Source organism: Thalassophryne amazonica, chromosome 13 (genome assembly GCF_902500255.1).
Source record: "Thalassophryne amazonica chromosome 13, fThaAma1.1, whole genome shotgun sequence".
NCBI lineage: Eukaryota > Metazoa > Chordata > Actinopteri > Batrachoidiformes > Batrachoididae > Thalassophryne > Thalassophryne amazonica.
Window position 1 is genome coordinate 15,424,737 of NC_047115.1, and position 27,696 is coordinate 15,452,432.

Sequence of the window (27,696 nt, forward strand, 5' to 3'; positions counted from 1 at the left end):
AATGTGACTTTGAAATACCAACTGATTTTTTTTTTTTAAAAAAGGTCCCTTAAAACAGATTATGCACAATATGACTTGTTTAAAATCAACAAGCATGCGGTAAGAGGAGCCTGTGGTCAGAGCATCTGTTAGTCATCTGAGGAGCTGTGCCACTCAGATCCACAGACAGAACTGAAGGTTCTGTCTGGATTTGTTTCCATATCCAAAAGAATAAAGACCACAGAATGGATATGAAGGTAAACTTCATACAGCATAACGAAATCTGCACAACCCTGAGTCAACCCTGTCAGAAAACCACTTATTAAAACCCTTAATAGAACCTCAGAACATCAAACTACATGAGCTTTGAACTCAGCAATGCAAACATTATGATTGGTGTATTTTTCTTAAATGTTCTTTCAACCTCCTTTAATTTAGTTGGAAGCAGAAGTAGCTAATTTGAGAAAAACCTCCAAAGGACAAACACAAACAGGCCTCCAAACCTCACCTTACATTAAATTCAGGAGTAAAGGCGCCCCCTGCTGAGCTCTCACAGAAAATACAGTCAAAACGCAGATAACCAGATAACTTAATTTCTTCTATTTCAGAGTATCACTGTTCTGCAATAAAGTAGAGAAATGCTCCAATACTGCAAAGTGCTAAAGTATTGTTGCCAAACTGCACCTACTACTACTACAAAAAAAAAAACAAACAAAACAAAAACAAAAACCTGCTACTGCATTAATACAGCAAATACAAATATTTTTGTTACATCGAGTCACAGTAATAATGTGTCGGGACCTGAGACGGGTTCTGTGACGTCGTGTCTGCTCCCAGACTCAACTTGACTAATGTGTTAAGTGTTTTTGTACCTGGACAGGTAGTAATCAGTTCATGTGCTTTGCACACAGAGCGACGCTGAGGTTGAGTTTAATCCTTGCGTTGATGCTTTGAGCAGATCAGATCCAGATCTGCACCAACATTTAACCACCTCAGCGAAACCCAAAAACCACCATTTAGACACATTATAGCCCGACAGACTGTGACCACAAGACCTGTTCTCTTGTTGTACCTTTGAGCAAGGCATTGTGTGCTACTCATGCTGGAATTTTGTCAGTTACTTCTCCCAGGACTTTTGGCTGATTTCCACCAAATCTGATATGCAAAGGTCAAGGTCAATACATTTATTTTCACACAGCGCTGCACAGAGGAATACTCAGCACACACTGGGAGGTTTTTCCAGGTTCATACTTTATTATTACTGATGTTTGACAGGAGATGATTTGTTTGTTCAACAGAGGACAGTTTGAGGGGAAACTAGAGTTTGTGTTTTCTGTGACAGGTAACTGCAGTCCATCTACCGCCCACATTCACAATCCTCTGGACGTCATTTACTGACTGAAGCGAGCTGTTTGTACAGTTTCTTGACAGATGCCAAGCTGACACTTCTTCCTCAATGCTGAATCCTCCTGAACCCACCCACACATCAGCACTGCAGTCCAAGTATTAGGCCCATCCCAAACTACCAGATGCTGCGTTTGACGCCTGCCCACGGTGAGCGTTTGACTCCCTGTGCAGCTTTCACATCGTCCCAGTGAAGCGTGATGTTGGGAACTTCATCCTCAGGCTCCGGGTTGGGTCGTGCCCCGTGTTTAGGACTCGCCACCACTATGGGGAGCGCACCGCGCTCCGCCCGAAACTCCACAACATGGAGCTGCTTCTTTTCTGCCAGAGCTTGGTGGGTTTCCTACAGGATGGAAGAGGAACAAAGAGGCGTTCATGAAGGAGTGAGAACCATCGCTGCGATTTAAGAACAATTCTGTGGTCTCACCTGATTGGCTAAACCAGAGAAGAGCGCCTTGGTGATGTTAAGGAGGTTAACGGATCCTTTTACTCTACAGTACATGTCCTCGATACCGATAAGTTTACACATAGTGATGACGGCTCGGTGGCAGCGCAGACCATGACCTGAAAACACACATGCGTCCAAATCGTCGTCACTTAACTTCAAATAAAAACAATACATACAGTAGTGTTCAGAATAATAGTAGTGCTATGTGACTAAAAAGATTAATCCAGGTTTTGAGTATATTTCTTGTTGTTACATGGGAAACAAGGTACCAGTAGATTCAGTAGATTCTCACAAATCCAACAAGACCAAGCATTCATGATATGCACACTCTTAAGGCTATGAAATTGGGCTATTAGTAAAAAAAAAAAGTAGAAAAGGGGGTGTTCACAATAATAGTAGTGTGGTATTCAGTCAGTGAGTTTGTCAATTTTGTGGAACAAACAGGTGTGAATCAGGTGTCCCCTATTTAAGGATGAAGCCAGCACCTGTTGAACATGCTTTTCTCTTTGAAAGCCTGAGGAAAATGGGACGTTCAAGACATTGTTCAGAAGAACAGCGTAGTTTGATTAAAAAGTTGATTGGAGAGGGGAAAACCTATACGCAGGTGCAAAAAAGTATAGGTTGTTCATCTACAATGATCTCCAATGCTTTAAAATGGACCAAAAAAAAAACCAAAACAAAAAAACAGAGGCGCGTGGAAGAAAACGGAAAACCACCATCAAAATGGATAGAAGAATAACCAGAATGGCAAAGGCTCACCCATTGATCAGCTCCAGGATGATCAAAGACAGTCTCGAGTTACCTGTAAGTGCTGTGACAGTTAGAAGACGCCTGTGTGAAGCTAATTTATTTGCAAGAATCCCCCGCAAAGTCCCTCTGTTAAATAAAAGACGTGCAGAAGAGGTTACAATTTGCCAAAGAACACATCAACTGGCCTAAAGAGAAATGGAGGAATATTCTGTGGAGTGATGAGTAAAATTGTTCTTTTTGGGTCCAAGGGCGGCAGACAGTTTGTGAGACGACCCCCAAACTCTGAATTCAAGCCACAGTTCACAGTGAAGACAGTGAAGCATGGTGGTGCAAGCATCATGATATGGGCATGTTTCTCCTACTATGGTGTTGGGCCTATATATCACATACAAGGTATCATGGATCAGTTTGGATATGTCAAAATACTTGAAGAGGTCATGTTGCCTTATGCTGAAGAGGACATGCCCTTGAAATGGGTGCTTCAACAAGACAATGACCCCAAGCACACTAGTAAACGAGCAAAATCTTGGTTCCAAACCAACAAAATTAATGCCTCGCAGATGTGAAGAAATCATGAAAAACTGTGGTTATACAACTAAATACTAGTTTAGTGATTCACAGGATTGCTATAAAAACAGTTTGAACATAATAGTTTTGAGTTTGTAGCGTCAACAGCAGATGCTACTATTGTGAACACCCCCTTTTCTACTTTTTTTTTTACTAATAGCCCAATTTCATAGCCTTAAGAGTGTTCATATGATGAATGCTTGGTCTTGTTGGATTTATGAGAATCTACTGAATCTACTGGTACCTTGTTTCCCATGTAACAATAAGAAATATACTCAAAACCTGGATTAACCTTTTTAGTCACATAGCACTACGTACTATTATTCTGGACACTACTGTACATGAATTAAATGCCAAGAATAAAACAATAAAGCAAGTTTCCATTGTGGTTAACGCCGGATGCATGATTGTTAGGAAGTCCATAAAATCACGACTCGGGTTTGAGATTATAGAATTAATTTAACTTTATTCGCACCGGCATCAAATATTCACAAACCTCTGTTTTTCTTCCTCATGTGGAGAGTCGTCTTCATGACCGTGGAATCAATGTTGTGAAAAACTATTGGAGAGAAAAACAGTAACACAAACTCTGTGTGTGTGTTCATGTGATCATTTATTAATTTTCTAAACCCACGTATTCCAATTAAGGGAAACAGGGTGGAGCTTATCTCAGCGGGGAACATCCTGGACACCTGTCAGTCTATCACAGGACCACATACAGACAAATGCACTCTCAATCACACCTACGGTCATTTTAAACTGTTCAGTTCATCTAAGCTGCATGTCTTTTGAAGTGGGAGGAAGCACCTGGAGGGAACTCATGCGAACTCCACACAGAAAGGACCAGGTGGGAAGCGAGACCAGGACCTTCTTGCTGTGAAGCAACAGTGCTAACCACAAAATGCTGCCCATATATAAACACTAGAGCTCTTGGCCAAATAATGAATTAATGGAGCAATATCTCCACCCATTTCCAGAACCTTGAGTATAGACTGCTGTGGGTCACTGACAATGACCAACCTGTTGCTCATATAAGTCGATAATTCAGTCATACTCAGATGTTGTGAGCTCCTGCTGAACACAAACATTTGCCTCGTACGACTGGACCTACATTTCCTCACCTGACCACTGGGGGTATTTTCCCCCACACCTGCCTGCGTTTATGTCCCTGAATCGGTTTCAGCACTGTTGCCCCTCAACACTGAGGAGAAGGAATTCCAGTTCCAAGTCAAGTTGGAGCCTTTAAGCAGGCTCTCGTCTGGTCAGAGGCCTTTCTGGAAAGTTGCTAATCTCAGCCATCTTTAATGCACATGTGTGGGTGGTCAGTATGTTTTCTTTATAAACACGGGGAGGCACAAAGATTTTCACAGGACAAAACTCTCATGCACTCAACATGCACACATTGCAGGTCCAGCCATGAAAATAAGGAACAGAAAAGCTCAGATTGAAACACAGAGAGAGGGCAAGTGTTGCTTTAATGTCTGCACAAGACGAGGATACAAATCTGGCTCAGAAATTAATGCTTAAAATGCTGATCAACGGACCTTTAATGTCCACGTGTGCCAAACACATACCCTCATTCACATGACACACGAGCACTTTTCTTTAATTGTGAAACAGTGGCCAGATGTAAAGAATGAAAAGTAAAGAGGGGATAAAAAAAGAAAGCAGTGGAGAACGAAGCAATGAAGCATGAAGAAGAGGATAGAAGAGAAAGCTGAGGTGGAAAAAAGTGGAGGTAAAGAAGGGATATAATTAACCGAAGGACGGTGTGGAAGAGAGAAGGACAAGAAGCAAAAGAAGGATAAGCGGACAGACACCTACAGACTTACTGGTGTGGTTGTCGCACCGTTCGATGTAGCGCAAGTAGTGCATGGCTTTGTTCTTGGCCTGTAGTTTCAGCACAGACGTACAAAGAAGACATGATGTAATTACAGTGTAATAACCATCAGATAACCAGACATAAAAGCAGAAATGGCACAGGTTTTCCAACTCTTAAATCCTGGAAAAACAAACTTTATCAATAAAATAGATTTTGTCATTGAGAATGTTTAAATTTGAGAAGTGCTACAGATAAGGAATGATGCCTCAAAAGTGCAAGAATTATAATTATCTTGCAGCCCCTAGTGTGCCTTGATATTAGTGGTGACATGGGGGGACATTGTATATAATGGATTTAGTACAGTGGATTTTCACTGACATAGAATAAAATGTCCCCTCTGATCGCAATGTATTTCCATTAAATCCCTCGTATGTGGGACCGGAGTCATTTCCGTGATTAAAACCCTAACCGCTTTGCAGTGAAAGAACTTTGCTGCTTTCACTGCTTCTGCAGTGCGCACACATTTACATTTTGATAATGGATCAAATACATTTAGGAAATTTTGACCCGGTCATTAAATGAGGCGCACGTCCTGATTCAGGATTCCCCGTAGATGTTCGGCGCCTCCTGACTGTAACTAATCTGTTACATACATATCGCTCACATCGGATAAAATGTCCCGTCTGATCGCAATGTATTTCCATTAAAAACCCCAAACAGTCTGGACGTGCACAGTAACAGAGGTACAAATTGAAGTTCAGCGCTGTGACGCTCACTGATTTGAGGAAAGCAGGACTGGAGTAATTTCCCTGATTAACAGTCCAGCCATTTATTTTTTCAAACTGTGTTCAGACTCGGAGCGGCAACCCGGACGTGCCCGTTAAATCAGACACAAAAGGCTGTGATTTGACATTTTTCTGTTTTCAATCCTTTGTCTCCCATCATATTATAATAGTTTTTACAGTGCGATTACAAATGGATCAGAAAAGTCCACAACTTTACAGCACGAATAGTAGAGAAGCTTGAATCTTCTACTGGACTAGGTTGCTTGACGCGAGGACGTTTCGCTTCAAATCGCAGAAGCTTCCTCAGCTAAAATTCTTGCTCTGGTGGTCTGACTTCTGTCTTGACTCTTGTAGAAAAGAATAATCAAGAAGTCACAAAAGCTGGAGTTTTAAACCTAACCAGACCCCTCCTACCGAGAGGCAGACTGCTATAAGATGGTGACTAAACAACAGCTCTAATTAGCACCTATTGTGCTCTAGTTAGCACCCTCCTAATGACAGGGCAGCTGTCCCTCTCCTGATGGCTCCCTTGACGACTCTGCTGATGACGTGAATGACTCATTACCATGAACAAAAGACTGAAACTGCTTTGACCTGAGTACCCCATTGTAAACAGGGGATAAAGCGTGTCTCAGACCCCCTCCCCGGTTAAGGCTGGGTTTCAAACGTTTCACAAAGAATGCCTCCTTGACCCCTCTCTCAAACCATTTCTTCTCTCTGGCTAATATTTTAACTTCCTTGTCCTCAAACGTGTGGTTAGTGTCTTTAAGGTGGAGATGAACTGCAGACTGAGGTCCACTGGCACCCTCTCTGCGGTGCTGGTATAGCCTTTTGTGTAAAGGTTGCTTAGTCTCATCTATGTAGTGTTCGTTACAGTTTTCCTGACATCTGATAGAATACACTACATTGCTCTGTTTGTAACTAGGGATCCTGTCCTTAGGGTGAACTAATTTCTGTCTCAAGGTGTTAACCGGTTTAAAGTAAACTGGGATTTTGTACTGTCTGAAGATCCTCTGTAGTTTTTCCCCTACTCCTGCTAAATAAGGGAGAGACACTCTTCTTCTTGTCTCCGTCTCCTGTCTATCTGGTCTCTTTGTTCTCTGGGACTTCTGCACTTTGTCCAGGGACCATCGTGGGTATCCACATACTGTGAGGGCTTTCCGGACAAGTTATTGTTCTTTAGCCCTTCCCTCTGCAGTTGTGGGCACATGTAGGGCTCTGTACCCCGAGCTTGTATTCAAGGGGGTGGTTTGAGCCAAAGAGCAGATATTGGTCAGTGTGAGTTGGTTTTCTGTAAACCCCTGTCTGGAGCTGCCTGTTCTCTCCAATCGTAACATCACAGTCCAAGAAGGCTAAATGGTTGTTTCTGGCATCCTCACGTGTGAACTTGATATTGGCGTCCACCGAGTTGATGTGTTCTGTAAAGTCCTCAACTTCCTGTTGCTTGATTTTAACCCATGTGTCATCAACATATCTGAACCAGTGACTGGGAGAGATGCCCGTGAAAGACGTCAAGGCTGTCTTCTCCACTCGCTCCATGTACAGATTGGCCACAATGGGGGATACCGGAGACCCCATCGCACAGCCATGAATCTACCTGTAGTAATTCCCCCTAAACAGGAAATACGTGGTGTTAAGACAGATCTCCAAGAGCTGGCTATTAGAGCTAATTGGCATCAACTCCATGCTCAGAGTTGATGCCACCCTCTCTAACAAGGCACACTAGTAGCCACGAGTCGTGAAGTGTGTCATTTTGTTTTGAACCCTTCTTTGAAGAGGGGCCCCCATAGTGGATTCGGAAAAGAAAAAAACCCATAAATATTTCATAAAGCCTCATTTGGCCACCAATACTTACAGTTATAATACGAGTTTGTACACAGTTTAGATGTGATCATACTTTCATGATTTTGTTCTTGTGTGTTAATAGGATGTCAGAATCCATCCATCACACAACTGTTTTTTAAGGACCTGAGTCATATTAAAATAGCTGTCAAGCCTCTGAGTGCTCTAATTAACTTTGATGATTGTGTTGGATGAGAACAATCTGTTTTGCACAAATTTCTGAACAGAACACCCGTTTTAACAGGGTGCCTGCAGCAGAGCTCTAAATTAATTAAATTAACTCCAAACCTTAAAATTACATTTTTTTTTTTAAACCAATTAAGTCACAAACAGGAATTTCTTCAGCACCACTGTAATTGTGTTCCTTAGTACTGAAATAAAGGATTCATAATTTTGATTTTGACCCATGTGGGTTGAAATATAGTGAGAAGACACACTGGAACACTGCATTTTGAGGATCAAACGGGACTGGCATGATACATATGCTGGTGTTAGCATTGTAGATAAAAAAAAAGGGGGGGGATGAAGACGAAAGACAGACATTGTGAACAAACACAGGCGACCAAAGAGCCTCTGAAATAACTACTGATAAACTCTGGAGATACTTCAAATGAAGGTTTTATTGACGTGAGTTACAATTACAACATTTTTACTCCGTTTGCCAAAGTGAGTCCGTGGTAAGACTAATATCTGGCCATAACCTTACAAGATGCCTTTTTCTTATTTGTAATTCAAAGTTTCCAGTTTCCATCAAATGCAGCATACACTCTGAACTGTGTGCATGTGCAAACTCACTATATTTGCACATGAAATCACCCCCAAAAACTCACTTTACAAGTAATAACATTTGCTATAACTTTGTGACATTCCACAGAAATAAAAAGGTACTTTATAACAGCTAGAATTTGACACAAAATAAGTTTTGTAAAGTTTTTGAAAAATTATGAAGTGTGACTTTTTTTTTTTTTTATAACTGCGAGCCGGCTACAACGTTCACTCATTCATTCCTTCCTGAACTAATTTTTCAAAAAAGTGTTTCTCAAAATTAAAGTGATCATCAAAGGTGATTACAGCACACATAGGCTTTACTGCTAACAATGTTTTTAGTCTCTGCAAAAACAAATATATATTTTCCTGAAAAAATAAAAAAACTGCATTATTACATGTAAAAATCAGGAAAAACAAAGTGGAGCAAATTCATTCACATGTTCCAAGAACTGTAACTTTTTTTTTTTAAATGATGAGAATTTGTGGTCTTACCCTCTTCAGAGCCGTCATTCTGTCCGCCGCCTTCCCCAACGCAAAGCCTGATTGGAGAAAGGAAACTCGATTGAGTTCACGTTGACGACCACAGAATGTTTCATCTTATGTGTAGTGCTTCCTTCATCTTGGAATATTTGAAATTTTAAATCTCTAAGTAAGAGTGAGAGTGGGATCAGCTCTATAAATGGTCTAAGTGAACTCTGGTGGAAGGATGAAGTAGTAAACTCATGATTTCTCTGAACAGAACATTCTCTCAGACTGTTTGGAGAAATTCCACATTTTACCCACTATGTCTTTCCCAAAACTTTAGAAACATTTTCAGACGTTTTCCAGGCTTTATTCTTTTCCTCACTATTTTCCATGTGACTAGATTTCAACCAGCACTGAAACATGTCAACATAATTTTCAGTTCTCTAATTTTTCAGATTCACAAGAAACACTGAAGACGACGAGTCTTTCATTGATTCATGCTGTGACTGATTCCGTGTCCAGCTTTCACAGAACCCAACCTGCAGTTCCCTTGCCATTTCCCACGGCAACCAGACACCTGATGGACCTCTTCCTCCCCTCCTTGGCCGTCATGGTACCCACAGCTCTCACCTAACACACACACACACACACACACACACACACACACACACACACACACACACACACACACACACACACACACACACACACACACACACACACACACACACACACACACACACACACACACACACACACACACACACACACACACACACACACACACAATAAATTATGAGTAATTGGAGGTTGTCAAGAATTTCTGAAGTGTGTGATCCAGATCTGCTGACAGTGATGTGCTCACTTTTTCTTCATTTTATGAGCAACCCCCCCCCCCCACTGCTGCCCCACAAAAAGGGGGAAAAAACTCCCCCACTTGATACAAATCATTCCATTATTTTGCAGATTTAAAACTTAATTTCCTGAAAAACCACCAGAGGGCAGTATAGCTATATCATACAGAACAAGCAGAAAGCATAGTACAGAGTTGACAAAAAAAAGAGAAGGAAATTGTACATTTAAAAATAACATGCAGATAACAAGAGAAAGCAACAGATTGGAAAGACAAGAAATAAATCATACAAGAGAAAAAAGTGATAGAAAACCAGAAATGAAGAAATAGGAACAAAATATTGTACAACACAAACAAAGCGAAGGTACAAGTTCCTCAAAGAGAATTTGGGAAGGATGGAAATGTGAGGAAAAGAAAAACGGGTCATGAAAACAGCAAACAGAGGAAGCAAAGGAGGAGTAGAGGTGGACAGAAGATAAAGTGAGAGAAAGAGGGTTCAGAGGAAGGAAAGGAGAGGAGGAGAGACGGAGGCAGCAACAGCAGAACTCAGAATCAGCACCTTCAGAATCTACACAAGTACAGAGCCACTGTGCAGCGGGTCAAACGGCGTCAATCAGAGCTGACCAATGCGGGCGGGGCCCGTGGGCCACAATTGGCCCGCACTCCCTTTGTTTAGAGCTGATTCAGCTGGGGTGACTGAAATTCAATTTTCAAAAACAACAAAGGATTTTTTTATTTTTTTTTTTTACTTTGCAGTGTGTTCAAATGGCCTCTCATATTGTGTCAACGTAACATTTACAGCAACATCCGTCAACAAATATTTCTTTTGTGCACGAGACAGAAGAAAATGTCTTTTGTTCTGTCGTTGGGAGATATTAAATCTTCCGCCGTGCACATTGTGATGTGTGAATGAAAAAAGGAGAGAAAGAAGGAGACAGAATGTTGAAGAGAGACAAAAGGACAAATGTGTGGAAAATGGAACACACAGAGAGAGAGAGAGAGAGAGAGAGAGAGAGTTGATTGTCAGCCGAGTGAACTTCAAAGTCTAGATGTGTGTCCAGCTTCATAAGTTATATAACAGGCGCACAAATATATATCAGTAAAGGGTTTAAAATGTGACTGCAGGGCCACAACAGAAGGATTGAGGTCAGGGTGGCGGCAGCAAGTACTGAAATATCAAAACACAATGCTACAGTGCGCACAGACACAAGGAGCTGCATCGTTCTGATCATCGGTGACTTTTTTCATGTATAGATCTACAAACGTGCACCCACATCACTCCAACTCACCAGACATGATCAGCTGATCTCCAGTTCTACATACTGATACAACAGTGTTCAGTCCTCTCACACACACAGTTTACAATGATTTCCAACATTTCATTATCTAACCCTTATGATAAAGCATAATTAAGGCTTGAAGTTTTACTGTTTAAACATGAATTTTATTGAAAGGTTTTACATCCTTCGTCATTTGCATAAAATGGACTTATCTATTCTGGCCCTGCCGAGCTGGTTGTACACAACAACCAATTGCCTCCTGTCACAGTGAAACACCCACTCTGATTGAAAATGAATGGCAGCTGGTCGCTTTGCCTCTGTCTCTTGCAGCTAATGTGACCAAGGGGTAATAGGGTCCCAACCACGCTTGACAGCACTGTAAACAATGCTCTAACTAGTAACGCCATAAATTTCTGGACCCTTCCATGCAATTTAAACAAGCAGCCATTTTAATGTATATACATCTGACACACTGAAAATCTAACAATAAATCAAAACTTAAGCCAATTTATCTTGTAACGATTGCATTTAAATAACTTAATGTAGGCACTTTGATAAAATGGAACATGTGCAGTTGGGGAAAATTGAGCGGGAAAGTTTTGAGTCCATAAACAGCAGAAGAAAATGAGAGGGAGAGATGCCCGTGAAAGACGTCAAGGCTGTCTTCTCCACTCGCTCCATGTACAGATTGGCCACAATGGGGGATACCGGAGACCCCATCGCACAGCCATGAATCTACCTGTAGTAATTCCCCCTAAACAGGAAATACGTGGTGTTAAGACAGATCTCCAAGAGCTGGCTATTAGAGCTAATTGGCATCAACTCCATTTTAATGTATATACATCTGACACACTGAAAATCTAACAATAAATCAAAACTTAAGCCAATTTATCTTGTAACGATTGCATTTAAATAACTTAATGTAGGCACTTTGATAAAATGGAACATGTGCAGTTGGGGAAAATTGAGCGGGAAAGTTTTGAGTCCATAAACAGCAGAAGAAAATGAGAGGGATTTCAAACAGTTTCAACAGATCAAAAATTCTCTTTTGTCTTCTAAGGTCTTAATGTAACCTGCAGTCATCTTATTTCACCAGCAGGCGGAAAAGTGTGCTGCAAGGTTGCAGGGTTTGGCTTTACAGTACTTCAGGAAAGGATGCAGTCGCTCTGGCTGAGCGTTAGCGGCAGAGCAGATGGTCCGAGTTTTCCTGCAACAGCTGAACGACAGCACGACAGTGGGAGGATGCTTCTCACACTTCTGTTTCATCTCTTATTTTGTCAGTCTGTTGCTATACCTTCCATACTGCTGAAGGATCTAAAAAGGTCAATGATGATGACATTCTCTTCAGGCCTCAGCAGATGAGGCAGAACAAGGGTGCTGCCATTTATGTAATGGGACCAAGAGTTAAGAGAAATAAAAAGATCAAGCAGGTCAACATGAATCAAGGTCGTTGACAGGAAAGACACAAAGGAGCTTTAAATAAAAGAAACAGGCAGTAATTAAAAGCTCCTCAGAGAGGAAAAGACAGTAAATGGGGTAACCAGAGCATCTGTGATGCAGAGGTCATGAAACAGTAAACAAAATTTACAGCCACTGGTAAAGAATTTTAAGAGCAATTTTTGTATTTACACTATTGTGTTAATACACGTTTGAATTAAACTTGAACTACCAGGTGAAGAATTTATAACAGTGTGTAAACGGTCTTGGGGAGCTGCAGCGGGGAGCTGTGGCCTGAAGGTCTTGGGTGCCTCAAGGGTCAAGCTGTCTGACTGAAGGAGGTCTTCCAGGATATGCTATCCTGGAGGACTCTGGAGGCAGATGCAAGGTACCAACAGGCCTGAAGGGCGGCAGCCTCTGGCGTGAGGAAGGCAAAGCAGCAGGTGTGGGAGGATTTCAGTGTAACCATGGAGAAGGACTTTCGGTCAGCACCAAGGTGCTTCTGGTGGACCGTGAGGCACCTCAGGAGAGGAAAACGGGGAACCATCCAAGCTGTCTACAGTAAGGATGGGACTCCGTTGACCTCAACTGAGGAGGTAACTGAGTGCTGGAAGGAACACTGAGGAACTCCTACATCAGACTGGAGCGCCCTCTTTAGTAGGAGCAGAGCTGGAAGCTGATGGGGGATCATCATCAATTTCTTTGGTGGAAGCCACCGAGGTAGTCAAACAACTCCACAGTAGCAAGGCCCCAGGGGTTGATGAGATCCGCCCAGAAATGCTGAAGGTTCTGGGTGTGGAGGGACTGTCTTGGATGCGATGTCTCTTCAAGATTACGTTGAGATCTGGGACAGTGCCAAAGGAGTGACAAACTGGGGTGGTGGTCCCCATATTTAAAAAAAGGGACCAATTATGTGTGATGCCAATTACAGGGGCATCACACGAGTCAGTCTCACTGGTAAAGTCTACTCCAGGGTGCTGGAAAGGAGGGTTTGGCTGACAGTCGAACCTCTGATTGAAGAGGAACAATGTGGGTTCTGTCCCGTTAGTGGAACAACTAACCAGCTCTTCACTCTCACAAGGATCCTGGAGCATGCTGAAATTAACACTAAAAAACAGCTTAGCAAACTGATGGACACAGGCAAGTACAGCATGAACAGGAATCAAATCCAGGTCTACAGATTGGTAACCCAACTTCACCCCAACACAGAAAAATTGGACAATACCCCAGTTTCTCCAGTCACAAAAGATTAGAGTGGTCTTGGTGGCTTCCCTCACTAGCTGCCTTCTTGCACAATCACTGACTTTTTGGGAAATGCCTCCTCCAGTCAGATTAAGGCTCATTTATGCTCAATGAAAAAAAAACAAAAAAAAAACAAAAAAAAAAAAAACAGATAAGGACAGAGCATTCTGTCCACACTCTGCATACAATTCAGTCATATTTGTGTCCATTTTTTGAACAAAATAGAGCAATACCAGCGTTACCATGGGGGGCAGTGGAGCCAAGATAGTCAACAATACAGAAAAAAAGCTGTCAAAGTATTCCACTATTCTTGACGGTCTTTTCTGTGGACTTTTGCTATATATAAATAAACCTGTTGTAAAGGCCTTAAAAACAACTGCCATTTAACTGCTGTCTCTGATTTTCTTTCATTTGCGGTATAAACCTCATTAAGACTTCCTCGATATTTGAAGTTATCATAAACTTTCAAGACGATCTGCACTGCCATCTACTGGATATATTTGCGTAGAAGTATGTTGACAGCAACGCTTAAACCCCTTGAGATGCATGGGTAGATTTATGTCTGTAAATAAAGCATAAATAAGCGATCACAATACAACTTCTATTTCTTACTGACTGATATACAGTAAATGAACTCAGACTCAGTCAGTGACTTGGAAATGTTCATGTATTCACTCCTTGTTGAAAGAAAACCAGCCACTTACGCAAAGGGCCACAATAATGGTCACATTGACTCTGTATTTGGTATTTCTCTATATGAAAGCATTTTGCTTTATGGTTGATGTTTTATTAAATATTCTGATTATATCAAAGTTCCTTCATTTGCATTATTTCTGAACATATTTTCAATTCTGTGGATAAATTATAAGCGTGCCAATAATTTTTATTTTAACGATCATGGTCCTGAAAAAAACCTCAGATAAAAATCAACTTTAAAGAACTCGACTAAAGGCACAAGATTTAGAAATATCTCACACCGTCAAGCCTTCAACAAAACACAGACAATTATTAAAGTGCTGTTTCAGAAACCAGAATATTAAAAACACTGGAGAAGTTCCCAAAGTTTGGGCAAAGAACCTTGAAAAATTCATGCTTTCTTTGTTTTCTACATTTTAAAACCTTAACTGCAGCATGATTGAATTTATACTAGCGCATTGCCCGTGGGGATCCACGGGCTCTAAATTGGGTTGTGATCATATAAAGAGGTAGCAGACACTTTTCAAGGGCGGTAATAAATTATAAATTATGCAAACTTTCTATAATGATTTGGAATGGCGTGTGAGTACAGAATGTAATTATCAATGTCCATTGTTCACTGTTGTTAGCTAATATCCGTAGTTCCTCTAAAAATATTTGTCCTAGAAACATCCGTTTTCGTGGCATTCATCCTTGAATACATAAGTATACCAAACGGCAAATGTCAGCTCTCTCCAGTTTCTCCCTGATTTAAGCCAGCCAAACACACACACACACACGCACCCATGCAACACGTACGCAGAGGCCACTTGGCTTTTAATATATTGTACTGATTGGAGTGATGCCATCCTACAATGATTATTTTAAAAACAAATCAACGCAGCACTACTTGATGAACAATTTCATTTTCGATATGTCGCTGTAAGTGCGTCTGAGTGAGCTTGGCTTGGCTTTATTACATGAACTCTAATCCAATTGAAAGTTCCTGCTAAGCTGCTCTCCTTCAGGTTGTTTACCTCCAGGCAAAGTTTCAAGGTTGTTTACTTTAGGAGAGAGAAAAAGAAAAGAAAGATGGGGAAAAAGGACTTTAAAACCCCATTTGGACATGAACAATGTTTCATTTCTGTTAATGAAAAGCCTGATTCCTGTCCAAGCTGTGCCTGGAGTGAGGCCATGAGCATCGCTTTTCTGTCCGTCAGTCTCCATCCATTCTTTGCTTCCACCTTTGGCTCGCTGTCTGGTCCTCACCGCTCGCTTTTTTATAGGTCAAAACTGACAGCAAGCCTTCGGCGCTCCGACTGTGCCAGTGACACGCTCTGCCCGTTCAGACACTGTAAGAGGCCATTTGTAATGATGATGTCTTACATTATGAGGTGTACATTGTTTTTTGCTGCAGTGCCGCACTGACTGGAACGCACCTTTAACCTGCGCACACGCCTGATGATATACTGCTATAGACTACACATCCCTCTACCACTATTCTCTTATTTCTATATCAGTATTTCTTTTGATTTACATTTTAAATGTTTTTCAATAAAATATAGTCCTTAATCAGCGGGTTTTAGACTTCTGTGACATATGTCACAACTAGGCTACAACAAAAAGAGCTAAAAGCAAAAATGTAAAATTAATTAAAAATAAAAACTAAGGAAGAGGTGTTACAGGAGCGAGCGGCTCAAATGTGTCACGTCGTGCTTCGACACTGTGCACCCGAAAATATCTCACTTCCATCACCAACTGAGTTCGCCACCTAACTAGCAATGCGCCAGATTCGGGAGCATGCAACTCTTAAAGGTAATGACACTCTTGATTGGTACAATTCATGTTGTGACCAAAACACACCCATGACTGACTAAATACACGCCCTCTGCACTCCACACTCAAATTATGTGCAGTGTAAATGGCAAAGTGGTCTTGGATGTGCTCCAAAATGCCCTTTAAACCGTGCACTGTATCTGGACATCTAATTGGTGCATTGTCAGACACACAACGTATGTTGGAGAGAGCTAGTGATAGAGTATTTCCCGGGATATAAATCTCATTTTGTTTTAAACTTATATATGAAAAATACTGCACTATTACCTATAACCACAAGATGGCACCATCTATATGCCTGACAAGCTGCTCCTGTATATTAATCTGAAAGAGGTAGTCTGATTCAAACCCTGGATAACAGTAATGCACCATTAAGATAGATGTGAACTGTCATAAAACAAGAAGATTAAGATCTTTAGGGCTTCCTGAAATCAATAAATCATCCTCCCAAACTGAAAGACCACTCTTTATTAAAGAAAGGGAATAATCTAACCTTCATACTACTCGGTACTCCACTTGTTTCGACTTTGTGTTATACTCAAAACAACAATCAGGAGGACAGCTAGGCTAAAGTAAGGCTAACTATCACATTTTCTAAATTATGGCAGTTTTAAAATGTTTAATTAACATAGTCCAAAAAATACAGCATGCCCCCACTTTTAAATGGGCAAAGGTGTGGCAAGCAGCAGCTCTTTTCAACTTAAAGCGACTGCTGAAGAATCAGGCTGACACTTCGACTACATTCAGACTCCAGGCCTTAATGTTCTATTCCAATCTACTGCTTGGCACTGATTTTTTTTTGTTGTTGTTGTCCTGTTCACACTCTTTATTATGTGGCCAATATCAGATTCCAGTGTGACCTGTTCACAATATATGATCTAAAAATAACAATTAAAATTTCACCTATAATTATCTGCATCAAGACACTTAAGCCTTAAGTCCAGATTTAAGATGCACTTATTTTCCCTTTCGTGTGGCTAGCATACTGGCATAGTATGGTACTATGCTTCCTACCCTTTTAATTTCATTTTATTAGTAAACAAAGCAGGACGTGGCCTCAGCTTTATCTAAAGTCTGGGTCTTTTAGTGAGCTTAAGGCTAGTGGGTGGTTATCACCTTAGTATTTCCTCTGTTTTTCTTGTTGCTTAATGCTGACAAATTATACCCTGTTTGTTGTCTTTCAGCTGCCTGATTCTGTTTTTTTTTTCCCTCTCTGTTTGAGGTGCGGCTCCATCCAGAAGTAGGAGTCTTCTTCTGCAAGCCTCCCGTCCTGTACACTGGCATGGACTCCCAAAAATTTCCTGTATATTTGGACTGTCAACTGTGTTGGTAGCATGGCCCAAGCAGAGGGTCACCCCTTTGAGTCTGGTCTGCTTATGGTTTCTTCCTCAAATCATCAGAGGCAGTTTTTTCTTACCACTGTCGCCTGTGTGCTTGCTCTGGGGGCTGGTAAGGTTACCCCTTACTTGTGTGAAGCGCCTTGTGGCAGTTTTGTTGTGATTTGGTGCTATATAAATGAATTAAATTAAATTAAGCCTGTCTGAAAATAATGTGTTTTACAGAACATAATCTTTTGAAGATGACATATTTACAGTAGACATTTTAATAAGTGAAGTAGACATTATATTGGCTGAGGCACCATTAAGCATCTTTTTCCCCTCCACCAATTTTAATATTCAGACATCCAGTGCTGATGTTTGATGTATCTGTCTCTTTGTTCTAACAGCAGCATCAGATGTTATAGCAAATTTGAATGGAGCAGAGCCAATAACCTACCTGCACAATGACAACACTAACACACTGATTTGATCCATATGATAAAGTTGTTAACATCCCTACGCTAATCGGATAACAAGTCCACGTCATCAAGACCATATCTAACAATGAGCCAACAAAGCCTAACAGCGACAAAAAGACAGACTTGATGATCATCACTAATTGAGGTTAATATATTGGAGTGGGTTCACTGAATGCTTAACTTTACAACAGAAATGCATCTGCCTTAATGACACTTAAAACCTGCAGTCTACTTTAGATTCTGCTCCTCTTTATCATTTCACTTCCCAGTTTCTCTCCCCTCCCCTGCAACTCTTCACTCTCACTCCATTCGCCACCTCTCGGTCACGCCCCCAGATGTGTTCGCTAATGGCATGCCGACGTCATCGTCCTTGGGAGATGAGCCTTTTATTCCAGTAAGCCCTTTTCATTTCATTAGGCCTGGATTTATAGTGTCGGGTATGCGCGCGTGCGCACACACACACACACACACACACACACACACACACACACACACACACACACACACACACACACACACACACACACACACACACACACACACACACACACACACACTATTTATAGAGAGAAATGGCACCAAGAAAGCATCCATCAGTTTTCGGGGGGGGCTAAATATTGTGACACCATTCCTATTTACGCAAGCAGAAAAGCTGGGCAAGAATATCAATGTCACACATACTGATACTGTGTGTGTGTTCATTATGAATATAAAGGGAAATATAAAACACAAAAACATTAGGGCTGCCTCAATAAATACGATATCGACTTGTACGATACAAGGACATGACCGTGATAATATTTCTGACATTGATACTGCCTGCTGCTTCTAAACATCTATATCAACATAATTTTGCCAATATGACGTTTGAACAAATATCATGGTTTTCCCTACCTAACATTTTCTTTGAAGCATCTAAGCTGAACAAACAAGGGAAGGGTAAAAAAAAAAAAAAAAAAAAAAACATATGGAGAAAAGTACTTGTCGTTTTTAGCTGTGCTGCTACTGTCACTCAGCCACACACAGGGCAACAGTGAAGCAGGCGAAGCAAAGATAACCTTTCGCTCACAGTCAATAAGTGTTTTACAAACACTTGTATAACTCCAGCCAGAGCGTTTGTAAGAAAAAGTCGAAATTAATTTGGTTTCAAAGCTTCCACTGTGGGAACATCTTGGATTTCAAGTTAATATGAGAAGAGTCCATTAACATGTGCTGAGTGTTTAAGGTGTCATTATTTATTTAAGTGCAGCTTTTGTTAACAGAGTACAAGTCAATTATTATTTCATATTTTATTTATTTAGGATATTTTATCATGTCTTCCACACTTTTAACACCAATGGAACAAAAAAGTTTATTATTATTATTTGAAAGGGCGTACTTGCCCTATTAGTTGCACAAGGGTCTTAAAACTACAGCAATATTGTTTATTACATTCGCCGACGAAGTTGGAGGTTATGTTTCACCCCTGTTTGTTTGTGAACAGCCTGGAGCCCACAATTTTTCATTATGAAATTTTTACTGAAGATTTATATCTTAATAGGCAAGAAATTATTAAATTTTCAAGGCCATAGGTCAAAGGGCAAACTCAGGAAAAATCTCAGAAAATGGGAAAAATCCCTATCTTTAACAAACAAAATTTTAAAAAATTCATAACTGTCAAAAAAGATCAAATTTCTTTCATATTTCACAGTGTTATGTAGGATGGTATTCTTTATCACCTGACAGCGTTTGATCCGGATCTGATCCAGATTACAGATTTTGTGGCCATTTCAATTTATAATTAAAAGCCCCATTTAATGTATATTTTACATTATATATTAACCAAACATGCCCCAATCACTCTCATATTTGTAAGTGAGGTGTAGATTGGCACTCACTATCACCTGACAAAGTTTGATCTGGATCTGATCCGGATTGTGGATTTTGTGGACATTTGAATTTAATATCGTAAAGCCCATTTGATGTACATTTTGCATTACATCTCAATCAAAGTGCCTCAATCACTCTCATTTGTGACAATGAGGTGCAAACTGGCACATATTTATCTGGGGGAATTCCCTTTTCCTCTACACGCTGTCTACAATAAGTGTGTGTGCATGCGTGAGGTTTTGAGATTACCAGTGACCTGACGCAGTTGCTTGATGCGTGTTCTCGGGGTGTACATGCTAACATCTGTAAGATGTCTTGTAAATCACTTCATAGGTGTTATCTTGTTACAAAAACAGCACTTTTAGATTCTGAAGTAAATAAGTCCCTTCGGCTGCTCCCTTGTTTGCACTCGGGTTTGCCACAGAAAATCCGAGGTGGATCTGCATGTTGAATTGGCACAGGTTTTATGCCAGATGCACTTTCTGATGCAACTCCATATTACATGCAGAAATGTGGCAGGGATGCGGTTTGAACCAGGAACCTTCTGCACTGAAACAAAAATGCACTAACCACTTGGCCACCACCCCTGCAAGTGCTTATTTCCTCACTAACCAATACAAAATATATAAGATATTAGATTTATACAGAAATAAGCTGTTTCGGAGAGTTTTCCACCATCCTGATTTATTTTGTTCGACCGAGCAATCAGCTGACATCAAGCTGCCCGTCTTCACTCTGATTGGTTGTCGCCGTGTCCTTCACAGCGTGCCTCACACAAACCGGGGGAAGCCCCCATGTGATGTAAGACATCTCTACCAAATGTAGGTCATGGTGTCTGATTGCTTGAAATTTTTTGTCTTTAGGGGCCAAACTTCTAAATTGTTTCCAAACAGCACAAATTCTGATCATATTGGTGATATGTCCCTTATTTAATGCTATGGAAATGACCATACAGCTTTGTTTAAGTTTTGTTTTTGCTGTTGCAAATTAAATAGCACGTTGCCCGTGAGGATCCATGGGCTCTAGTGTTTATAAAATAGGTAGCTGACATTTTTCAAGGGTGGTAATAAATAGTGCAATGTTTCTATAATGGAGTTAGAATGGCGTATGAGTCCAGAATGTAATTGGCAATACCGACTGTTCAGTGTTGTTCACTAATATCTGCAGCTTCTCGAAAAACATTAGTCCTATCAACTTTCCGTTTTGGCGCCATTCATCCTTGACCCAAAATACAGAAGCACACCAAACACAAATGTCAGTTCTCTCCGGTTTCTGCGTTACCAAAGCCATATGCACGCACGCACGCACGCACGCACACACGCGCAGAGACCACTTCGCTATTATAATATAGATTTTTGAGATATCCTGCTTACAATGAACAAATATGTGCAGTAGGGCTGCAAGTTATTATAAAGTCCATTACAATTTCACCAAATCAATCAATCAATCAATCAATCAATCAACTTTTTTCTTATATAGCGCCAAATCACAACAAACAGTTGCCCCAAGGCGCTCCATATTGTAAGGCAAGGCCATACAATAATTATGAAAAACCCCAACGGTCAAAACGACCCCCTATGAGCAAGCACTTGGCAACAGTGGGAAGGAAAAACTCCCTTTTAACAGGAAGAAACCTCCAGCAGAACCAGGCTCAGGGAGGGGCAGTCTTCTGCTGAGACTGGTTGGGGCTGAGGGAAAGAACCAGGAAAAAGACATGCCGAGAAGGGGGGCAGAGATCGATCACTAATGATTAAATGCAGAGTGATGCATACGGAGCAAAAAGAGAAAGAAACAGTGCATCATGGGAACCCCCCCACAGTCTACGTCTAAAGCAACATAACCAAGGGATGGTCCAGGGTCACCCGATCCAGCCCTAACTATAAGCCTTAGCGAAAAGGAAAGTTTTAAGCCTAATCTTAAAAGTAGAGAGGGTATCTGTCTCCCTGATCTGAATTGGGAGCTGGTTCCACAGGAGAGGAGCCTGAAAGCTGAAGGCTCTGCCTCCCATTCTACTCTTACAAACCCTAGGAACTACAAGTAAGCCCGCAGTCTGAGAGCGAAGCGCTCTAATGGGGTAATATGGTACTACGAGGTCCCTAAGATAAGATGGGACCTGATTATTCAAAACCTTATAAGTAAGAAGAAGAATTTTAAATTCTATTCTAGAATTAACAGGAAGCCAATGAAGAGAGGCCAACACGGGTGAGATATGCTCTCTCCTGCTAGTCCCCGTCAGTACTCTAGCTGCAGCATTCTGAACCAACTGAAGGCTTTTTAGGGAACTTTTAGGACAACCTGATAATAATGAATTACAATAGTCCAGCCTAGAGGAAATAAATGCATGAATTAGTTTTTCAGCATCACTCTGAGACAAGACCTTTCTGATTTTAGAGATATTGCGTAAATGCAAAAAGGCAGTCCTACATATTTGTTTAATATGCGCTTTGAATGACATATCCTGATTAAAAATGACTCCAAGATTTCTCACAGTATTACTAGAGATCAGGGAAATGCCATCCAGAGTAACGATCTGGTTAGACACCATGCTTCTAAGATTTGTGGGGCCAAGTACAATAACTTCAGTTTTATCTGAGTTTAAAAGCAGGAAATTAGAGGTCATCCATGTCTTTATGTCTCTAAGACAATCCTGCAGTTTAGCTAATTGGTGTGTATCCTCTGGCTTCATGGATAAATAAAGCTGGGTATCATCTGCGTAACAATGAAAATTTAAGCAATACCGTCTAATAATACTGCCTAAGGGAAGCATGTATAAAGTGAATAAAATTGGTCCTAGCACAGAACCTTGTGGAACTCCATAATTAACTTTAGTCTGTGAAGAAGATTCCCCATTTACATGAACAAACTGTAATCTATTAGACAAATATGATTCAAACCACCGCAGCGCAGTGCCTTTAATACCTATGACATGCTCTAATCTCTGTAATAAAATTTTATGGTCAACAGTATCAAAAGCAGCACTGAGGTCCAACAGAACAAGCACAGAGGTAAGTCCACTGTCCGAAGCCATAAGAAGATCATTTGTAACCTTCACTAATCACTAATGCTGTTTCTGTACTATGATGAATTCTAAAACCTGACAAACTCTTCAAATAGACCATTCCTCTGCAGGTGATCAGTTAGCTGTTTTACAACTACCCTCTCAAGAATCTTTGAGAGAAAAGGAAGGTTGGAGATTGGCCTATAATTAGCTAAGATAGCTGGGTCAAGTGATGGCTTTTTAAGCCATTTTAAATCACACCATTAATGCTAAAAATGATGTCTAACCAGCCGCTCAAAACTCAAAGACATTTAATTTAAAGTCTTTCAAACGAGAGAGAAGCTACAGCAACTCTTTTTGACATGTTGGACTGATCAAAAAACAATGGATTCATTGTTTCACCCCAATACGCAGTCAGAAACGCAACTGCAGGGATACAAACAACAACATCAACAACTCAGCACCACTTTGGCCCTTGTAAACAAATCTAAATTTAAAAATGCACACATAAACATTAAGAAAAAGCAAAAGCATAAATTAAATAACTGATGTTTTGGTAAAAGTCAAAAGTAATCCAATGAAATAAAAACCTGTTACGTATTCACAGCAATCTGGATTAGTAAGGTTGGTAAGGTTAGACCTTACTTGTGTCAAGTGCCTTGAGGCAACTCTGTTGTGATTTGGTGCTATATAAATGAAAATAAATTGAAAAATAAATTGAAATGTAAGACCCACGCACAGACTTACAGCAGTTCATTTAAACTTTGTCATGTAGTATTTCACCTTAACTCAATAAGCACTAATGGACCCTCTAAACTAATGGAAACAATGTCAGAAGGTTTTACTTTCACACACGCGCGCGCACACACACACACACACACACCACTATTTTTGTATAGATTGTCTAAATGCAATATTTTTCTGCTGCAAACAGGAACACGTTCAATGTCTGTGAAATTTAAACATTAACATGCATAAGATGTTTATCATACATGGATGTACACATTAATATTGAACAGTGCACCCAGCATTATGATGACATTAAAAGAAAGCTGTGACGTGCTGTACTTTCTAATATTAGTTATTCAGCAGCTAATAATAGTTACAGTTACAGTTTGCAGAACAATTAGAAATGATATTTACCAATACATATATTACATATACATATATTGTCGTAAGGCATACAAAACAAATTCACATTTTCAAAAATGTAAATTAGATCACCACAGTATAGCAGGCCAGACTATGCCCCCCCAATATATAACCTTCAGGGAGGTGACTAAGAACCCGATGGTCACTCTGTCAGAACTCCAGCATTCCTCTGTGGAGAGAGGAGAACCTTCCAGAAGGACAACCATCTCTGCAGCAATCTACCAATCAGGTCTGAATGGTAGAGTGGCAAGATGGAAGCCACTCCTGAGTAAAAGGCACATGGCAGCCCACCTGGAGTTTGCCAAAAGGCACCTGAAGGACTCTCAGACCATGAGAAACAAAATTCTCTCATTCAGTGATATGGTGTCAATGCCAGGAGTCGTGTTTGCAGGAAACCAGGCACCATCCCTACAGTGAAGCATGGTGGTGGCAGCATCATGCTGTGGGGATGTTTTGCAGCAGCAGGAACTGGGAGATTAGTCAGGATTGAGGGAAAGCTGAATGCAGCAATGTACAGAGACATCCTGGATGAAAACCTGCCCCAGAGCGCTCTTGACCTCAGACTGGGGCGACGGTTCATCTTTCAGCAGGACGATAATCCTAAGCACACAGCCAAGATATCAATGGAGTGGCTTCAGGACAACTCTGTGAATGTCCTTGAGTAGTCCAGCCAGAGCTCAGACCTGAATCTGATCGAACATCTCTGGAGAGATCTGAAAATGGCTGTGCTACCCATCCAACCGGATGGAGCTTGAGAGGTGCTGCAAAAAGGAATGGACAAAACTGCCCAAAGATAGGTGCATCAAGCTTGTGGTATCATATCCAAGAAGACCTCAGGTTGTAATTGCTGCCAAAGGTGCATCAACAAAGTACTGAGCAAAGGGTGTAGTAATCACATGTATTTATGTAAATGTGATTTCTTAGTGTTTTTTTACTCATCACTCATCTTCAACTGCTTTTCCGGGTTTGGATCGCAAGGGCAACAGCTCCAGCAGGGGATCCCAGACTTCCCTTTCCCATGCCACATTGACCACCTCTGACTGGGAGATCCCGAGGCATTCCCAGGCCAGTGTGGAGATATAATCTCTCCACCTAGTCCTGGGTCTTCCTCGCGGTCTCCTCCCAGATGGATGTGCCTGGAACACCTCCCGAGGGAGGCGCCCAGGAGGCATCTTTACCAGATGCCTGAACCACCTCAGCTGGCTCCTCTCAACGCAAAGGAGCAGCGACTCTACTTCCAGCTCCCCACAGATGACCGAACTTCTCACCCTATCTCTAAGGGAGACACCAGCCACCCTCCTGAGGAAGACCATTTCAGCCACTTGTACCCGTGATCTAGTTCTTTCGGTCATGACCCAACCCTCATGACCATAGGTGAGAGAAGGAACAAAGATTGACCAGTAGATCGAGAGCTTCGCCTTTAGGGTCAGCTCCCTTTTCGTCACAACAGTATGGTAGAGCGAATGCAATACGGCTCTGCTGTGCCAGGGCGGTAGAGCGCAATTTTTTTGTGTTTTTATAAATTTGCAGAAAGAAAAAAAAAAAAAAAAAAAAAAACTTCAAAAGGTTTTTTCATAGTCATTATGGGGTGTTGTGAGTAGAATTTTGTGGGAAAAAAAATGTATTTACTCCATTTTGAAATAAGACTGTAACATAAAATATGGAAAAAGTGATGTACTGTGAGTACTTTCTGGATGCACGGTAATCACAAATTTCCATTTACACCTGGACTGGAAAAAAAAAAAAAATCCCTCATTTCCTTCCAGTGAAATTTCTGGCTTTTTGTGAAGCCTCTATCAATGTTTGATAAATGTGCAGTTGTGAATGATAACTTAGTTTCTTCATATCACTCACCTCGATCACACGTGAATCAAAATCCTCATAAGCGTCTGTGAACAAAGGGGAAAAAAATAATAACAATTAAAAAAATGATGGCATACAATTTATGAAAATGAAAACATGAAACACCCCCTCCCTCCATGATGATGGCACTAGAGGTCAGGTCGGGGGTGGGATACAATCTTTTTATTCATCATTTTCAAAAGTGTTCTGTAAACACGACGCCATTTAATGAAATATCCACTGAAAACGCTGTAGTACATGTGCCAGGCCTGCATGTGGCGCTGTAATGCTCCCACAAAAAAATGTGAAGCATTCAGATAACCGGTGTAAAGGAGATAATCAATGTAGCAGAAGGCAGAACTTTACAAAGCGGCACACTGAGTAAAATGAAGCCTATTAATCTGAGCTGTTGCATCCTTTCAGCCAGATCTATCACCACATCCTGCCAAAAACCGTCATCTCTTGTTTTAGAAGATGACACCTGTAAACAGTGTAACTCCTTATTGTGGAAGTTACTTGTGAATAAACACAGAGGCGAGGTCTTTTTAAAGTCCTTCGGTGTTTGTCTGCTCCAGGTGCGTTTCTCAGCCTGCTGCCGCTTGTCCCGCCGCCAGCAAGAACAAAAAATAACTTATATAATAAAAAAAATTATATAATAACGCAGCCATTCTTTCTATTGTCACCATTCCGCTATCGTACATTATGAGTGAGAGATGCCGGTATGCTTAGTGAGAAGATTCATATTTAAAACAAATAAACAAAAAACCAAACATTTTTTCTTGTTCCGGTCGGGTCTGACATGTTGAAATGTCATGAGATATCACTGCCTCAAGAGATTTCACAGGAAAACAACGGCGCAGTGGGAAATGACGGTACGCGGCTGCAAACAGAAAAATTTCAATAAGTTTAAGCAAAATTACCAGCGCAAACAAAGAGGGAACACCCTAAATTTGAAAAGTGGCCTGTGCCATTATTCCAGTGCTGAGAGAGAGAGCCCTGTTAAATGACATGAAATCAACTATTTTGATTATCATGCCAGCTGTTCTCCAAGTATCACTGCCAAGCATTCTCCAGTGAGTACCAGGGGTGGGCCACAAGGACCAGGAGTGTGCAGGATTTCATACAACCAATGACTTTAGCAGGTGGCTTTACTGATGAGCTTCTGTCCTCAACTTAAACACCTGACCATCAATAAAACCGCCCGCTGAGGTGATCAGCAGCACAGAAGACCTGTACTTTCTTGGCCCTTCATGAGACATGATTGTCCACACCTGTGTCTCACACCTGCATGTTATAAACACCTCTGCTGCTGCTGGTGGTGATGAAATAAATACCCAGATGCCCTTCTAACAGCAGCTGGTTCACCTCTATACAATTAACAGCAAACAAAAAGAGTGTTCCAACTCAAAACCTCCATGGTTAATAGACAGAGGCACACGTCAGCTGGGATGCTACGCCGCCATCTGCAAGAAACTAACCCCGATCACAATCAACCGAGTCACGGCTCTCTGCGGATTCATGTATGCATGACAGAGCGTGTGGGAAACCAACGTGTTTGCAGACATATGACAGAGTCAAAGTGTGTTAGCTGAGAAACAAATGGGAGGATAGAAAAAATGAAAAAGATGTTCCACGAGGATGCGAGACTCAAACAGCGACATAACATGAGTGAGCACGAAGCCAGAAAATGTGCCGTGTGAGAACAGAGGATCTCTCATCTTCTCAGTTTGAGGTAAACAGGATGAACTCAATTCTGACAGCCGACATTTAAAGATGTAATAAGTCTGGGAATAAGAGGCTGGCAGCTCCATCAGCAAGTGAGCTGGAATTAACCGGCGGTGTTCCTCAGGGTTAGTAATGAAAAGTTGATTAGGCATGAAAAGC

General features: G+C 41.1%; 1 protein-coding gene and 1 long non-coding RNA gene across 2 annotated transcripts in view; one reads left to right on the forward strand and one right to left on the reverse strand.

Annotated features, from left to right (window-relative positions):
- Nucleotides 1-1,209: 1,209 nt before the first annotated feature.
- The window catches only part of mrps5 (mitochondrial ribosomal protein S5), a 35,138-nt gene continuing 8,651 nt past the window's right edge, over nt 1,210-27,696 (reverse strand). Inside the window, exons 6-12 of the mRNA XM_034184999.1 lie at nt 25,825-25,859; nt 9,370-9,460; nt 8,858-8,904; nt 4,981-5,038; nt 3,645-3,707; nt 1,811-1,947; nt 1,210-1,726 (exon numbers count right to left, since the gene is read on the reverse strand). Coding sequence (XP_034040890.1) covers nt 1,502-1,726; nt 1,811-1,947; nt 3,645-3,707; nt 4,981-5,038; nt 8,858-8,904; nt 9,370-9,460; nt 25,825-25,859 — 656 coding nt within the window. The 3' untranslated portion in view covers nt 1,210-1,501. The remainder of the gene's footprint in view (nt 1,727-1,810; nt 1,948-3,644; nt 3,708-4,980; nt 5,039-8,857; nt 8,905-9,369; nt 9,461-25,824; nt 25,860-27,696) is intronic.
- LOC117523457 lies at nt 3,339-13,813 on the forward strand. The gene is made up of 3 exons (XR_004564509.1): nt 3,339-3,485; nt 10,048-10,053; nt 13,799-13,813. It is a non-coding gene; the product is annotated as an uncharacterized LOC117523457 (long non-coding RNA).